At 36.9% G+C, this 19010-nt stretch overlaps 1 protein-coding gene across 4 annotated transcripts in view; it reads right to left on the reverse strand.

Moving 5' to 3' along the window:
• CCDC91 (coiled-coil domain containing 91) overlaps window positions 1-19010 on the reverse strand; it is a 115617-nt gene that overhangs the window by 85277 nt on the left and 11330 nt on the right. For 3 of the 4 annotated variants that reach the window (XM_064421073.1, XM_064421072.1, XM_064421070.1), the window contains exons 2-4: window positions 6987-7029; window positions 6803-6881; window positions 1683-1837 (exon numbers count right to left, since the gene is read on the reverse strand). In XM_064421073.1, the coding sequence (XP_064277143.1) occupies window positions 1683-1837; window positions 6803-6881; window positions 6987-7016 (264 nt within the window). In that variant the 5' untranslated portion in view covers window positions 7017-7029. The remainder of the gene's footprint in view (window positions 1-1682; window positions 1838-6802; window positions 6882-6986; window positions 7030-19010) is intronic. The other variant, XM_064421074.1, reaches the window with a different exon arrangement.

Raw genomic sequence — 19010 nt, forward strand, 5'->3', positions numbered from 1 at the left:
AACTAAATGACTTTATAGTTTAAAAAAATACCCTTAAGCCTTAGTGTTCTGGAATAACCCAAGTGCTCTTTCCAGAGAACACAAAAGCTAAATTTGCTGGCCTAGCTCAAATAAGAAAGGTTGAAGGTTATTCGTTGTTAGCCAAAATTTAAAAAGGCAGGATCTGTGGTGGCTGAAGAAAATCACTTTTTGATCATGCTTCCAGTAAAAGAAATTTCCTTATCAAAACTTTGTCAAAGAGCCAGATGAAGAGCCTTCAACACAGAAAATTACCGTCCCTGGCATCAGTCAAAAAAGAAAACAAACACTCCTTTCTCTCAAGAAAAAAACAATTTATAAATTTCTTTGGTATCATTTGCATCTGGGCACATCTCTTCTTCACTTTTTATAGGCTTCCCACAGAACATTAGCCCGGGTACAAACACAAAATGGGAACTTATTAATTAATTAATTCACAATTCGTGCCACAGTCTTTTTGGAAGTGTGAATATACAGAGCCCCTCAAAGGAAAAAGATAAGGCTCAGTTAAACCAAAACCTGTATTTTGTGAATTTGGTTTCAATAGCTCTAAAGAAATGCATTTAAATGATCATAAAATGAAAATCTGACTTAATAATGAAATTCAGCTTTCACCAGAAGCAGCCTTAAGACTTGATAAGTCTACCTGAAGAAGAAAAAAATCAAGGAAGTGCTGACAACAGGAGGGTTGACAAATAGCCCAAAACACTGATTGTTTCACAGTGAGGCAAGAGCCTTTTCTAATTGAAGTATGTACTACCCTACATCTTGAAACAAGGAAGTTTACAATGAATTAAGATGTTTAAATGGGGGTCACTGCAATTAATGGCAGTAAAATACTCAGAAGGGAAAATCTGTTTAAGTCTCATCTACAGCAGCTCTTGTGATTCTGATAGAATTCTTATGATAATCTCCAGGCAAAAAGGTTTTTTCCTTCCTTGCTCACATAGTTGTTTAGTTAAAAACTAAACATTTTCACACCCCAGAAAGAAACAAAGCTCAGTTCTCAGCAGCACTGCAGCCACCTGAGAGATTAAGAACCCACAACTAGACCACCAAACAAAAAAATCAACTTTAAAAGTAATGGGTAAAAAACAAAGTAATGCAAAGTAAAATTTACCCCCCTCTAAAACTAATTTAATCATAATTAGGTAAAGATAAAACATTAATTCTTTAATCATAGAATGGTTTGGATTGGAAGGGAGCTTGAAGATCATCTTGGTCCAATGCCCTGGCATGGGCAGGGATGGGATGCCTTTCACTAGACCAGGTTGCTCAGAGCCTCATCCTTGAAATTCCTAAAAATCTAGTCCTCAAACCACTTGAGAAAACATAGAAGTATGACAAGCTTTAACAGCAGCCAGTTTTTTTGAGAGAACCTTCCTGCTGATATTTCCTTCATGCATGCCCAGCATCATCAGAATGCCTCCAACTTTTAATAACTCCAATACAGTTACCTTTTTGCAGTTCAGATCAAAGTAGTATGGTTTCTACCAGTTATAGGCTTCATAAACAATCTAAAAATCATTTTACTTCAAAGTCTGCATCACAGAAATCCAAGGACCTTTTGCCCTTAAAAAGCATTTCAACCTAAATGTGCACAGAAAAGATGCAACACTGACACCTAATCCATTGAGTTCTCACACTGAAGATCAAAAATTTACCTGTTCTTCAGGAACAGCTGGATTTATCACACTCTTGCCTGTTTGAATAACTGTTGCCACATTACCACTTGATAAACCGAAAGAGTCAGAAGGAAGGAGGCAGGAAGAAGGCACAGAGTGCTCCAGGAGAACATCAGATCTATGGACTTCAGGTACTGGAAACAGAAAACACACTCAAGATGAAGAAACGCCCAAAAATTAGTTTGTTTCTGGAGTCCATGCCTAGAAAAACCCATCACAAGTCTAGTCATACCAGTGTAAGCTTATGTCCCTCTTATAATTGAATTGCACTGAAAAGTAATTCCACTCAAAGTGCCTGTTTTTCAGTAGTATCCACTTAAGAACAATCAAAATCATAGTCACAATAAATTTAGACTTTTCATTTACACAGAGGTTTTACAAGACAACAGCTCTCAAAAAGATCAGTTTTAACTCTGTCTCTTTTGATTCACACAGCCTTACACCTTCAGCATGACCTTTAACCAGTTTCAGTCAACAGGAAAACTATACTTATAATTTCCTAAGTTTTATACATTTTTAACTTTAAAAAATCCACAACAGTCTTAGAAGCCACATACAAACAGCTTGCCAAGATACACAATGAAACAACTTGATATTTTTTAAGAGATAAAAAGAGAACAAAGTAAATAACTCTAGCTAACAAACTTGAAGTGGAATCAATTCTGAACTGAGCTTTTCTATACCAAATTACAGTTATGCCATAAAAACCTTCAATAGTGGATCAGCATTACCAACCCAGCACAAGAGAAAATCTTGGTTTTAAAAAATACATAAACTAAACAAACTAAATAAAAAGAAAGAAAAAGAGAAAGTTTTGCACACTTTTTAAATTTAACAGCAAAGTCCTGAAAACTTTGGCACAGTCAGCTCCAGGTGTGTCTTTGCAACACACAAAAAAGCACATCCAATTGTTTCAGAAAAAGCAGCTCCCATTATTATTACAACTCTGGCAACATGTAAAAGATGCCACTAGCCTGGAGCAAGGCTCAGCCTCTGTTCCATACAGCACAAACAAGTGTATAAGTGGCCTTGAGGCATTCAAAAGGACACACTAATCCTTGAATCCAGGCACTCCCTGTCCCATCTTCCTCAGCTGCCAGTTCTAGGATTCAGGTATAACACAGAGGAACATGCAAACCACATTGGATGAAAGGAAGAAAGAAAATAGACCATGAGGCAGAAAAGTATCAGTAGGGTAACTTCAATGATAGTACATCTGGATGTGGCCAGAAAAATAGCAAAAAGAAAAAATCAGAGCTCAGCACAAGATGGAAACTTGGCTAAAAAGCCTAGAGGAGAGTATTTCAGCAAACAGAACAGGAACCAGTTTAGGTAACTGCATTTTAACAGTTAACTCTTCTCCAAAACTGGAAACAGGACATTTTTTGCTTTCTTTTAAGTACCTTAAGATAAAACTCCCCTCCCACTCCAAATGTCTCCTTTCAAAGGCAGCTTCCTATAACAATTACCTACTCTGTTAGTTCAAGTGGCAGTGAAACAACATAGAAGATGATCTTTTTCTATCTAAACAAACCTGAAAGTCTCAGCTTTATGCTATCACTTAATGGCCTGAGTCTCAGTTTGAAATCAATTTCCATCTGATGGAAAAACAGCTAAAATAATGTACCAGGTAATTCTGACCAAGCAGGCAAGTGGTTCTCTTACTAAAACTGTCAGCTCACATGGAAAAACTGACCATAATCCTTGTGATGAGAGTGTTCAACCTTTGGTGAGGATCACCATAACACAGGCATAGTCACATATAAATAATTTATCACAAAATAAAAACAGTGGAGACTGGGCACATATGAGGAATGTAGACTTGCTGAGATTAGAGCTTTAGGTATTCACACATTTTGGGGTGTCCAATCCTAGAGATAAAACTCCATTTTTCAGGTACTACAGTTTTATGTGGAATCTTCTATAATCAAGTGAAGTTTTCAGTAGTTCTACTTATAGTAATGAATGCTTTGCATCTTGAAGGGGAGAAAAAAGCCAAACCAGAAACAAAATCCCCACATCAAAATGAAACCTAGGAAATGAGGAGCAACCACTGGTGAGCACTTCTGAACATTTTGGTTTAAAATTTTCAACTAAACACATGACCTTGCAGAAGACAAGAAAAGGCGGCAACTTTCCAAGGTATCATTCAAACATCATTTTTTACAAAACCTTCTTTCCACTTTTCAGCAATGCTAGAGATTCATAAATTAGACATTCCTGGAACTACATGTGCTATGTCTGTAATTCAAGCTCTTTTAATTCATTCCTCTTGCGTATATACTGGTGAAATTGCATTTAATTCAGCTCAAAATCCGCTTATAAAGAGAACCCCTATATCATTCCTGTTTACCATGCCTTAGTTACCACAATGAAACAGTTTTACAACCCCTGAAACAAAAACTTGCCTCTGTTGGAACTACCTGACCTGACTTCAACAGTCTAAGTCTGACGGATTTTCATATAAACTTATTGTTCAATAATCAAAGCTCCAGCACTATAGAGAAAAGAAACATTCACTCAATTATAGGTATATCAAAAGTCACACATCTGAAAAGGTTGAAATAAGATGCAGATATAAGCTATTGCTAGAATTGTACTTTAAAAGTATCTAATAATTTCTGAAGACCAGGCTTCCCAATATTAAGAATATTCTGTCATAAGTTTGTATGTAAGAACTGCCAGAACCATGCAGTTTGTTAATAGCAGCAGAGATCAGGGACAGCCTCCAATCTTGCTAATGCAAGGAAAATTATGTGTCTTTACTGGTAATGAAGCTTAAACAATTATTAAAATTCCCTGGGGGATCAGAAATTCTGAAAACAAAACCAAATGGATGAACATGAACTGTTAAATCAACATTCCAATTGAGTCTTATTCTTCGTACTGAGTTTCAGAATGAAGACATCAAATATCAAATATACCACATGGGTAATATTTACTAATTAGATGTTACTTATATCTAGCCATTAAGAAGTCATATGACAGCAGGGCTCTGAGCAAAAGACCATATATTAATTATTTGACATATTTTTGTAGAATGTTGCAAACTACTTGTAGCATAATCCCCCTACATGTAGGTTTCAGCTGTTAAAAATAAAATAAAAAAAAAAAAAACAGAAACAAAATTAAATTACCTTCCTCAACTCCTCTTTCTTGATAATACAATTCAAGGACACTTTCATTATACTGCATACACTGAAAACTCTATCCCTGAACATTTTCATTAAAAGTAACATTCAGGTACAAAGTTTGAGCTTTAAACTGGTTTTGCGACCACAGTGGGAAAAAATCACTCTGATGCACCCTCAAGATGATTTCTGGTAGCTCACAGCACAAAGCTCTTCCCCACGTTTTATTCCTCCAAAGCCAAACTATTCTAGAAGTTAAGGAATTGCATCTACTACCCTAACATTTTAAATCTACGGCCACGTGGTCCATACTATCAAAAAAAAAAAAAATAGTAAGAAGCTCAAGACCAATTTCAAGGGCAAAACTGCAATGAAGTCACCATTGAGCCCTTAGAAATAATTTCTGAATTCTGCCTGCACACTGAAAAATACAGCCACAGGCTTCAGTGTTTTGTTTTATAACTTCCAAACAGCAGACATGTAGGAAATTCACAAGATGAGTAACTCCTCCTCTGGAAAGTTCATCAAATCTTGGGTGTATACAATGTTCTCACCCTCCAAATTTATCAAAAATCACCTCAATAGCACCACAATACATTTGAATTTTTCAGCAAGGCCTTACTAAGAAATTTCTAGGGTAAGACAGGAACATCTTTATAAATAGATAACATTGGGCAGACAATTCAGTTATTTCTGTTACTAAATACATTCATCTACAAGTCAATGCCCAAGAAGCACTTGGCCAATACTACTAAAACCTCGCCTATTGCAATGAACTAATTTATTCACATCAATATTTGCATGAAAAAATCCCATAAGGATTTTACAACAACAAAATATCCAGACTACAGGAGTTTTCTTTTAATTTTGAAATGCTTAAAATACCTTGATAAAACTTATCCTAGGACTTGTGTGTCACTTAAAATCATACAAAAAGCTTCTGTGTTATGTATAAATAATTTCAATTCTACACACCTTACAGGATTTTAATGGAGTTCACTGACAGACACTGCACAGCTATATTGGATTAAATTTATTAAACACAATAAAACATGCTACTGAATTTCGACAGTAATTTTAAATATCAGTCAAAATGACAAGATGAATAATAAAGTTATTTGGAAAAATATTGTTTCCTTAGTATTTGTTTTCCTCTGTTTCAATGACAAAACTAATTATTCTGTAACAGATGAAAACCAGAAATAAATTAATAAAGACATTTTAAGAATATGATTTATAGAGAGCTCATGTTAAGAAAAATCCCTGCCTTATTTTGCATAATTTATTCTTCACAACAATACAATGTGGGTTGTTGGTCCTTTTTCCCTAGTGCAGCAAAAGTGCTGTTTTGTTTTGTGAAAAGATGAAATCTAGACCACAACAAAATCGGTAACACCTCCATAATATTTCAGTTCTATTGATAATATACATTTATCAATCAACTTTTATCAATTTCCTAAAATCCAGACAGGCACCAGGCAGGGTAAAAATTAATAAAACAGTTCCCTAATGTTTCTGCTTCTGCTTAAGATAAAGAATATATAATATATTTTTCAACTATATAAATGGCTTAAGTAAACAATCATTCTCATCCCTCCCCTCTTCCTCAAAGCAAGTAAAAGACTTCATCACAATCCTATTTTTAACTTTTTCTGTTTTCCCACAATTTGCAATAGTCTGTCTTCCACACTCTGTAGAAAAGAATATCCTTTGACTTAAGAAGTTCCATTCCTTTTCTACTGTATAAACTGAATTTCTCTTTCATTCCTCGATAAAGTTTAACTTTGAGAAGTACAGCTTCCCAAAATAATTGCTCAGGAACATTCTTATGCTCTGGTTTTGACTGTTGGCTATTCTTTTCTTGTGCATTATTTTATTGTATACACCCTTCTAAGCCCTGATTTTTACAGTGCGTACATAAGGACAGGAATAGAATATTAAGATTTTTCACAGTGATTCTGTCAATACCTGTAGGAAATGCTGCCCAAGCAATAGCAGGAGATGTGGTCTGCTTTTCACCATTTCCAAACTCATAACTCTCTGCTGCCTGGAAACAAGAAGAAACTGTTACATATTTTACAAAACGCTATAAATGTCCATAAAATAGTTGAAAATTGTTACATTTCAAAGCAAAGTTATCCAAACAGCATACCTCAAAGCCTCCAAAGTCATCATCATCCATCTTTCAGCAGGCACTAGAACACAAAAGAAATCTTGATTTTAAAACATTTTCATAACCTTATCCCCTGTTCGCTCAGAAATGAGCATTCAGTCCTTCCCTCCAGTCTCATCTCCACAGCCCACCTGAAGTCTCCATCATTTTTAAGTCCTAAAACAGATAAAGGGGCCTAAATAGGAACTTTTTCACACAGAGGATGCAAGGCCAAGAACTGCTTAAGAAGCGTTTTTTTATTGATCGAGTAAAATACAAAACATTGGGTGTTTCACAACAGAACTTGAATAACTTCAGGGGAAAACATAAGCACTGCCCATCAACATGGTCCAACATCTTTTGAAAGCAAAAATTCAGGCAAAGCTTCCTCACAGAGGAAAATAGGAAGATGTTACCAAAAAGTTATAGCTAAAGACTTTAGGAATAGCAAACAGGTCCCCCATACCTCAACAAATGGTACTACAACCATCAAATAATCTAGTCTGGATATTAATGTATTAAAAAAATAAACAAATAAATGCATAAATATGTCTAGGAAATAGGATTTCTGACCACCAGATTCCAAATTGAAGGGTTATCTTTACTCATAAGGAAAACAATCTATCTTAATGCAGTCATGACCTGCCATGGACCTCGTATAGTTTTGTGTTTATGATTTAAAGCATAAAAAATATTTTCCATTGTTAAGTTGCTTTTCCAAATCAGCACTGTGATTAAATCCAAAAAGATTTCCTGCTTTTCCCATATCTTCTTAGCTGTCTGGCAACATCAGAACAAACTGCAGCTTGGAAAAAGACTGTGGTGAATTTCTGGAAATTTTTCTGCTACCACAGAGGTCCGTCCCTAGGTTTCGTGGAGGGACTGATTAAGATTTTACAAACTGATCAGCATTTTTGACTTGCAGCCCTGAATTCTGTGGCATTTGGATATATTTATAGTTAAATTGCAGTTCCTTTAAAAAAAAAGCAGGCTAAGTTACTCAGCTAATGAAACTAACTCAAGATATACAAAGCTGTTGAAAGAAAGGTATTATGTATTACCAAAATATATATATATATCTGTAATTCTGATAGGTAAATGAAGGATGATCCAAAAAACCTATATGGTCTTTATAGTCTGTTAAAATGTTTACAAAGCTAACTGACTTCAGTTAAAACAGTCTATAGGCTGGATAAACTTTCATTACTGCAGAAAAGATGGAAAGGGACTGTTTACAAGAGAGTAGGTTCAGACTGGATGTCAGGAAGAAATTCTTTAATGTGAGGGTGGTGAGGCCCCGGCACAGGGTGCCCAGAGAAGCTGTGGCTGTCCCATCCCTGGAAGTGTCCAAGGCCAGGTTGGATGGAGCTTGAAGCAGCCTGGGATAGTGGAAGGTGTCCCTGCCATGGGACTGGGTGATCTTTAAGGTCCCTTCCAACCCAAACCACTCTGTGATTCAGTGATAAATCATCACTATCACAGTGTAACTAGAAATATTTGTCTAAATTGAAGTATTTCAATAGTCTCATGTGGTGTAGGAACTAAGTATCTTTCTAGGGACTGCGAGGTGTTTGTTGGCTTTGTGTAGGTTGGGTTTTGTGCTGGTTCATTTTCCAAGAGAGAAAGAAGGTAGCTGGATATTTTTCCAATCAGTGTTAAGGTTAATTGGTTAAACATTCATGCAGTCTATCAACATTCAGAGCTTTAACACACAGTTCAAGAATGCAGCACGTGTGTGCACAAATGATGGATGGAGATTGTGTGGACAGCACAGGACTGCAGATGGAGACAGCACAAACTGAGAACGTTGCTGTATTCATGCCACATTCTGGGAAAAAACCACCCCAACCAGACTGGTGATTGACACAATCACTGCACAACCCAGTGTTCAGGCACCAGGCAGAGCAGCCAGCTGGAGAAAGTGAGCCTTCAGAAAGGCAAACAGGTATTTTATCTATTCTATCTCTGATACATTCTGTATCACATCAACAGGTCTTACAGGCTCTACACCAAGTTCCTTCAAAGCAGATTTTCTCCAAAAAGTGCATGAGACGTTATTCCCATCATCTCAGAACTGGTTATATCTCAACCAGGGAAAGTACATTCAGCACTGTATTTTAAAAACACAAACTGGAACAAGTTCAGAGGAGTTCAACAAGAATTAAAGCAATTTTGGAAAGGCATGCTAAAATGGAGTCTCTAAAAAAAATGAAAGGCAAACAAAAATAGAAAATATGTAAAATCATGTTCTAAGAAGTGATTAAGTACTTTGATTTCTCTTCAAATACAACACTGACCTGAGGCAGTAAAGACAGAAGGCCCTGTAAGGAAAACATGTGAGGATTTCCATTTCTCCTTCAAGAACATTTATAAGAAACTATGCATAAATAAAACAGAACTTTTGATAGAGAAAAAGAATGTAGGGCAGAAGAAAAACTGGAGAGCAACCTGTTATTGAATCCATCATCTTTTTTACTGCATTTCATATACAGTTTCTTAAGCCTGGTAACAATCCCAGGGCTATTCTGACCTAAGATTACCTTTACCCCACAAATATTAAACACAGACATTTTGTGGCTGTAACAGCATGATTAATTTATGAATTATTCCACATATCACTCCAATGGAATAAAAGATAAACAAACCCCAAACAAGTCTCTGTAGTACCAATGGTGTTTTCACACCTAGATGCTAATCCTCCAATTTCCAGCTCCTCAGAAACCCCACAGGAATTCCAGGCCAAGTGATTCTCTCCCAGGTGAGAGAATTCTAGGTCTGTTTGCTCTTTGGGTGTCTATAACATATATTCATACATGTATATGCACCTTTGTTCCAAAATGAAATCCTGATTTGTTTCCATGCTTTGATTGCTGTGGACAAAAAAAAAAAAAATTAAAAAAAAATCTAAAAATACCAGAAACTTGACGTGTGTCATAAATATGCAGGCAGCAGATTAGGATAGAAAGCATGGAATAAATCCTGAGGAGTGCTGATATAAGGCACTTCACAAACTCAAAAAGGCACTTCAAAAACTCAAAGGCTGAGGTCCTCTTCAGAGAGTGTTGGTGCAAGAGTTCTTATTAGGCAATGCATTTCCCAAACTATGATCTCTTCTTGCATAAAAAGGGAGCCTTGTGCAGGGAAAGGGGCCACATCAATGTAATAGATAATGTTTAGAAAAAGAAACAGGAGACATTCACAATCCTCAAAGTACATGTGCATTTAGCTCTAAAAATGTATTAATAATTCATTATAAATTTAACTGATAACAACGCTGAAAATCTGACCAAATACAAAATTTCTCAATTCTATCCCTTATTCTCATGATGGAAATGCATTTCTGGTACAAATGAATAACAGAAGTAGCCTAACACCTCTCCTTAGAACTGCAACAAATCTGGGAGCAAGTTCTTTAAATCAACCATCTATTCCAAAATGGGGAATCAGACTTTTCTTTCCTCACAGGGCAGGAACATTATTTGTGGCACCGGAATAGGAAAGAATACATTAAGTGCTGACAATCCTCAGGATTTGAAAAATAACAGAAAAAGACAAAACAACCCACACAGTCTTACCATGACTAAATGTGGTCTCTTGAAATATGCCCGATACTGGAATTAAGTAACTGTAAAATTGGGCAACAAGAAGTCAACCTCAAAATTACAGAGTCGTAGAAATTATGGCTGGAAAAGACTCAGTAGGTCATCCAGCCCAGGTCATTTCCAAAACACTGCAGTTCTCAGACAGTCATGTCCTAAAAGGCTTGAGAAGCTCTCCAGTCACATGCCGTGAAAAGAAGGAAACTTTCCATGGACAACGAATATGCAAGCCACTGAATTTTGAGAAGGTTTTATCAACAAGTTTGAATCCACCAAATGGAACAGTAAATTCTGCCAAAACTCAGACCAGCAGGTCATCCAACCCAAGCTCCTGCTCAAAGCAGGGTCAACACTGCATTTCAGATGAGGTTGCTCAAGACTTTCTCCTGCATGGCTGGTAAGGCTGCATGTTGGATTTATTCAGATTTATTCTCATACCTGAGAAGCTCCAAGCTTTCCTGTGCCAAATACAGTCACCAAAGCCTGGCCAGCAGCCTAAAACAGGTCATGACAACTTTGTGAAATGCACTTAGCTAACAGACACACCAAAAGCATGTTTTTATACACAGGAAGATCAAGAGCCATTCCCATGAAATAAGGCAGAAAAATGTAAGTTGGGAAAAAAAAGACCCTCTTTCCCATTCCAACAGTTAGGGGGGAAGAAAGAATGTTGTAATCCAACAAGAAATCCTGGTATTCTTCATATCTAAAAGGCAAAAGTGGTGGAAAGACCAAATGGTGAATTAGGAAGAATTCCTCATTCACATCCCACTCTGGTTAGTGAGAATTCAAATTAATCAAGTCTTGACAATCTAAATTTGTCTAGGTAATAGAGATCTGATTCTGGCAGGTACAATCAAGTGACTTCTGTTTAACCTGGCCTATAAGTTTGAGTTTGAGGCCGAATTTTGTACATTTTAATGGAAAAACTGACTTTTTGTTTTGTCAGAATGGTGTGTGTGGAGCTGCCTGAGGGTGGGGCTGCTGCATTTGTACTTCTGGCAAACCCTAGGGTAACTCCCTATCTATGACAACCTGTCAGTTTTACTTTCATTCTAAATGCCTCATCCAATGTGTTCAGTCCAGGACAGGCTCATTAGCTGTCCCTTGACTGGACATAACACAGACCACAGCATTTGAAGAATAAATTATTGTCCAATACTGCAGGTTCTAAAAAGTCTACTCAGGATAAGTATGTGAGATGTAAAAATACATACATATATATATATATATATATATATATATATATAAGAAAACGGAAACAAAAAAACCCCAATAAAACAAAACTAAAAAGATGTATTTTAGAAAGCATGTACAGTGACAATACCATTGTGATAAAGAGGAGCAGGGCAGATGCTAAATTTCTGTATCACCAAGATCTAACTACCTCACATGTACTTTTCCCCATGGCTTTCACCAAAACTCTTAAGTACCACTCATAAATTTTAAAATTCAGGAACAAACTTCCTTCTTTTTACCTGGCTGATACAGGCTTTCCTCCTGATCTTACCAATTACAGCTGCAGGATAAGCATTTGGTATCTTAAGAACTTATAATAGCTACTAAGCCATTAATTGGAAAAATTTAATTACAGAAGACACATATCCCAAAGGATACCTAGCTCAAGAAAGAAGAGAATATGAATGCAAAGCATAATGGAAACTAAAATACATTTAGAGCATTTGTAGAATTTCCTACAGAAGAAAAACTACCCTAACAATTCTGCATGTTGTGTGTCCTGCCCCATCATAAGTCAGTGAAAACCAGGCAACACCAAATGTATTAGTAATTCACTATAAATTTAACTGATAACAATGCTGAAAATTTGACCAAATACAAAATTTCTCAATTCTATCAAATTTCTCCATTCAGTATTCTCCATCATGTTTCACTGTGGACCCCATCATAGAAAAGGGACATGTGGGAAACCTGCCCTGCCAGGAAGCAGAGTGCTGGTCACCTCCCAGAGTGAAAGCCACAGTGACAGGGCTGTTAGCACCTTCATTTTAACAGGAGACAGGAGCCCGCCCACCCACACTGAGAATTAAGATACTTCAAGGTTATGGGGAAGAAGAAGACAACACAGAATCTGTCACAGCAATTTTTTCCTGGGAATTGAGGCTGGTTCGTGTAGCCTGGAGAAAAGGAATCTCAGGGGAATATTATCAGTCCTTACCACTCCCTTACAGGAGGGCGCAGAAAGTGATAGGAGAAGAGGAGATGGCCTCAAGTTGTGCCAGGGGAGATTTAGATTGGATATCAGGGAAAATTTTTTCATCAAAAATGTTGTCGAGCATTGGAACAGGCTGCCCAGGGCTGTGTTAAATCACAGTCCCTGGAGGTATTTAAAAGACAAGCAGATGTGGCACTTGGGGATGTGGTTCAGGGCTGGACTTGGCAGTGGGAGGTTAATGGTTGTACTCAATGATCCTAAAGGTCTCTTCTAACCTAAATTATTCTCTGATTTCACTTCCAGTACTGACTCAATAAACACTTAGTCCATTAAGTAATGTTAAAACTTTTCTAATAGAAAAAAACAAAAACCAAAAAAAGGCAGCAGTTGCACACTCATCTATTTTGCAGTAGTAGTTGCTTATATGACAATCAATTCTACCCAAATCTATGGTACTTTTAAGAAAAAAATTAAAGCCCAGCCCATTGTAATGAATCTTCTTCCACAGCCCTAATACAGCAGCCCAACATTAAAGTAATCACAATTTGGTTTGCAAAGCCTCTCAGGACAACTCATGCAACCCAACCTGAAAGCAAGGCTAGCTCTGAAACTGCCTAAAGCCACACACAGTCAAGTTCAGAATATCTGCAAGGACTGAGACTTTGGTCTAAGAAGCAGCAGCAGTCAAGCACTAGAGAAAACCCCCAGAGGATTTTCTTTTCCTATTCACCTTTCACCATTGATCCATTTATTCTGAAAAGTTTCCAGGTTTCAATGCTTACAGATGAGAACAGCACACTAAGGAATGAGACAATAAAAGTCAAGGATCAATTTATACAAAATAGAATTTATAAACCAAATGACAATACCTAAAATTGTTCTATCAATTCCTTCAGTAAATTTAAGAGAAAGAAAGAGGGAAGGGAAGGGAAGGGAAGGGAAGGGAAGGGAAGGGAAGGGAAGGGAAGGGAAGGGAAGGGAAGGGAAGGGAAGGGAAGGGAAGGGAAGGGAAGGGAAGGGAAGGGAAGGGAAGGGAAGGGAAGGGAAGGGAAGGGAAGGGAAGGGAAGGGAAGGGAAGGGAAGGGAAGGGAAGGGAAGGGAAGGGAAGGGAAGGGAAGGGAAGGGAAGGGAAGGGAAGGGAAGGGAAGGGAAGGGAAGGGAAGGGAAGGGAAGGGAAGGGAAGGGAAGGGAAGGGAAGGGAAGGGAAGGGAAGGGGACTTTTTTTACCACTTAGGTCCTTTTGTCAGGAGACCCCCTGAAGTGAAAGATCCAGATCCTACAAAAAGCATGTAAGATTCCATATCCTATGATGTGATGTTCCACACCTAGCATCACCAATAATTTTCAAATAACTCTACTTTCAGTTGCCAATGCTGCAAGTAACAAAACAGTTACAGAAAAAGCTGTAGCATTTGTATCAGCTTCATGTAGTAAGACCATCTTACATGATTTGTACGACTTCCATATCTGCCTCTCCAAATGTTAAAAGCCTTTTCAGAAGGAAAAAGAACCACACTGTATAAATAAACACCTGAGTTTCATATAGCCTTTATTAAAGAAACTTGAATAATCGTTAGAAATAATATTGTCATCTTCAAGGTACTGAACTCGTATGAGAAAAATCCTCAGAAACTCCACAAAAACTGGTATGAAGATAATCCACAAAATCAATTCCACAAAAATTTCTTTAGAATTTGAGGGCACTATTCTTCGGCATATACCTTTTGGCTTTTTTAAACAGTGAGCAAAGCAGGAAAAAACAATGAAACACAAATTTGAAGTCTATTTCGCTTCCATAGTTCAAACACAACCACACAAAAAGAAATTAAGAATTCCACTTTTACCCACAAGCGGAAAATGAGCTCTGAGAGCTCCTACAGAGAGGGCAACTACTGGTTTTCAAATTCACTTATTAAAAAGGAGGGGGCAAAAAAAACAACCTACAGCACCACAGCCTTGTGTGGAAAACATACTCAAAAACTGTCAATGTCTCAACCATATCCTAGAAGAAACTAACAGAGAAAACTGGGAAACCCATGTTCTATGAGATTTCCCCCACCTTTGACAATCATCTACTTTAAAAATACCAGCTTCTTCTCTCTAGATATCCAAAGATAGTCTCAAGTAATACATTACCTACTCCAGCAGAAATATTAAAATACAGTATTATTCAGCATATTTCAATAGCTGCAGAACCTATCTTTCCCAAGACTTAATTCTAACAATTTCAGGAACTCAAGGGTTAGAGCTTCAGTCTTCATTATAATTGGTTTCTTGTGACCAGAACATGGAAAGGCTAGTTTTTGCTTTATAAAAATAAGAAATCACACAGTTAACTATTTTCCACATTTCTCTATTGGCCTTCTCTAAGCTTTCTCTATCACAAATATCCTTTTCCTTCAAAAGCCACACATTTTTACAAAATGCACAAGAACTTTTGTGAGAATTCTGGCAAATTGGATACAATTCAAACATAGTGTGTTTTGGAGGAAATCCCTTTCCTTTTGCCAATTCTTCTCCCCACCCACTCAAAAAAAATCTCAGAAAGCAGCTTGAATTAAACTGGAATTAAACATTTGTGTTAAGTACAGCCAGGCAATACATACAATTAATCAACATCAAGTCCAGAACAACTATCTCTGAAACCTGATTCAGACTAACGATAATCAGAAGGTCTGGAATTTAGTTTGTATCCTACAACAAAATAAAAAAAAAAATTTAAAAAAGAGAAAGGTATGAAAAGCTGACTTGTCATGTGCTAATTAGGTCACAAAGATCAGACACTATGAGTCCCACAAATGCTTGAAGAAAAAGTGACCATGGTAGACTAAAAACTCTTATTCTTGAAGTATTCTAATTTTACTGGAACCCATAAATTGAACACAGGCCTCTAAAAGACAGAGCCAGGCTGCTCTCAGAGCTGCACTGGGATTAGGACAAAACTCTTAGGACAGAAGCTGGAATAGTGAAAATTGTGACCAGATATTGGAACAGGCTGCCCACAAAGATGTTGGACGTGAGGATAATCACAAGGAATTACCCTGAAGAATCACCCTACCACAAAGAGTTATTCCTGAGGATAATCACAAAGAATTTGACTGGACAGGGCCCTGACCCACCTGTTCTAACCAGATCTGCTTTACACAGTGGTTTGGATTAGAAAACTTCCAAATGCTCCTTCCATGGATGGTCTTTGTTTCAATGTATTCAGTTTGATCCACAAGAGTATCATTAAAAGAAAAAGTGAATCCACTTTTGACATTGTTCTTCAGCTGAACCGTACTCATAACTACCAACATCTGTCCAAGATCATTTCAGAGTGGGTTTGTTGATGGCAGAAGAACCAACCTCAAGAGAGGAGCATGAAAGGGAAAGAGTAGCTCTAGAATCTTCATTGCTGTAGGAGGAATAAAAAGTGAAAGCCTAATGAAATGTACCTGAAGGGAGCCCACAGGAAAGATGGAGACAGACTATTGACAAGGGCCTGGAGTGACAAGGCAGAATGGCTTCACATTGACAGAAAGGATGCTTAGATTGGATATCAGGAAGAAATTCTTCCCTGTAAGGGTGGTGAGGCCCTGGCACAGGATGCCCAGAGAAGCTGTGACTGCCCCATCCCTCAAAGTGCCCAAGGCCAGGATGGATGGGGCTCTGAGCATCCTGGGATAGTGGAAGGTGCCCCTGATCATGGCAGCGGTTGGAAATGAATGAGCTTTGACACCACTTCCAACCCAAACTATTCTATGAGTTTATGTTTCTAAGAATTATTTTCATCATGAGTTCAAAGAAAAAATGTCTTAACATAAATCTTTGTACCTCAGAGAAATGATTCTTGAAAAAGGCTGAGGTGAACTTTTGGCATTAAGGAAAAAATATCCCGACGAGAAAGCAAAACTGCATGGGGATGCTTCTTCTTTGGAAGTAATAAATTACTTTGTTAATTCATTAATTTATTCAAAACCTTTCCTAGGAATCATTAAATGGTATTATTTGATCATGAACATGGCAAGACAATTACAAATAACAACTCTTTTTCTCAAAAAGAAAAGTCTAACGCTTTATTATGAATCAATAGCTCTTTGAGTCAATTTCAGTAGTCTCAGCCTTTATCCTCCTCTCAGCCTTTGAAAAGACATAGTGCTTCGCAATTCAGGGCTTCCCTCTAAAGAGAAGAGCTGACATCAGTTCCAAGAATTTCATGCAACCAGTCACTCCAACTATATGCTTGATTTTTCTACAGCACTGATTTAGGAACACAATCTTTCTACCTAGAAGCAAATAGAGGGTACAGAAATGCCTCCTGTTAAGAGTTTGGGAATGCTAGAACAAACCATGGCCTTCTTCTACAGTTCATGTCTGATAAACTTAAGAAATGGAGAGTTTAAAAGCAAAAAGAAAGGGTCACATGTTTCAAATGCATTCCCACTTAAAATATTATAGAGCTTCAAGAACTCAGACTGACAACTGAAATTCTCCTGCTTCTCCATGTTACTGTTAATAAGCAGCATTAGCAAATGCAATCAATTATTTTTACCAGCAAATCACAGTAATGTGCTTTAACAGAACTTAAAAAGAGGTGTTTGCACAATGGAGAAGCTTTCCAAGAGTAAAAGGCACCAAGTTCTGCCTCAAGCGAACTTTGTCACAGAACAAGTATGTGAAAATAGAAGGTTTGACACAATCTTAGTAACAGTAAGAGCATCACAGCAACACCACTTAATATAACAACATGTCAAACAAAAATCTAGTCTTTGAATGCATGCTCATATGGATGTGTGGTAACTTGCACTAATAAATGTCATTAATGTTATGAAAGAGTGCTCAAGACCTTTCACATTAAGAAGGAATATATGCTTTACAGGAAAACAAAAAGAAAAAAAACCCAACTAAACAAAACCAAACCCAGGGTAATACCAGGTTTTGGCATGATGCACTACCTAGGAAAATCTGGTGCTGAGTGAATCACTTATTCTAAAAACCAACACTCCTTCACAAGAAGAAGAATCTTTAAATAAAAAAAGAAAAATTCTGTAGATCATCTTGTTATGCACTTAAAAATGTTTAATGTTTACCTTTTTTCTCTTAATTAATAGTAAAATAAGATAGTAAATATCTAAATATAAAGGATAATCAATAAACCTGATAGCTAAATATTATGAAAAAGATACTCTTTAGACAATTCACAAAAATTGTGAAATGTCAGTGTGTACAAGTTATTCTAATCTTGTGTTAGAAAAGCTGACACATGACCATGGACACTTAAAAAAAAAACAAACCGAAAACCGCAAAGAACCAAAAAACCCCACAAAATCAGCAGCATATTGTAAGATAGGATTATACTAAATAAATACATTAATTAAGATAGGATTGTACTAAATAAAAATGCACAGCATTCTTTTATCATTCCTCTATGTCTCCTAATGGACTGGAAGACTCACTTTTTCAATTAATAAAACAACTCCCCTCAGCTTCCTCCAAACCCTGAAAACACAGCACCTCTCACAGGACAAGGTACTCATTTCAGGCAAGAAAAAGATACTAACCTATTTCTCTGACATGGGATTATGTCTCAGATTTTCAAGTCCTTCTGATTTTATATGACTCAGTTGCTGGTCTTGAAAAAGAAAACCTTAAATAACGCTAATAATATTAATTTCGCCCAAATCACCTATTAGAAATTCAGATTTTATGGAAGTTTAAAATGCAAAAACTGAAATACAACACAACTGGTCATTTAAAAAAACCCTTTTAATCCTTTGTTTGAAAGCTCTAGATATACTGTTAGAAGCAGAAAAAGCCAGATATTACTCTCCCTCCCACACAGAAAGAAGAATGGATCATCATTGCACCTTTTGTTCCCTTTGCTAATACTTAAAAAGAAGACTTGATGACTTTTTGTTCACATATTAAGCCGATTAACTTGATTTTCCATGCTCTCCAAAGAGATGGTCTGGTTTGTGAAGAAGCAACTCACAACATGACTTAAAATTCCTTTTCATATGACTCTTATGAAGCAAACTGGAGAGGCTTCACATTGTCCAACTCCCAACTCACAAACAAGTAAAATGAAAATGCTAATGTGCTTTCCAACAGAAAACACTGCTGCCAGAATGTCTGTGCACATTATCTTCCTTTTTTTCATCTTCATTTTTGGTCTGCTCCTAGAGCATGCAACACAACACTTTTCATCACATGACCTTTGACCAAATGGATATTATCATAATTGTATGTTCTCTGTTGCAATCAAAAAAT

The sequence above is a fragment of the Passer domesticus genome, chromosome 5, assembly GCF_036417665.1.
Source record: "Passer domesticus isolate bPasDom1 chromosome 5, bPasDom1.hap1, whole genome shotgun sequence".
NCBI lineage: Eukaryota > Metazoa > Chordata > Aves > Passeriformes > Passeridae > Passer > Passer domesticus.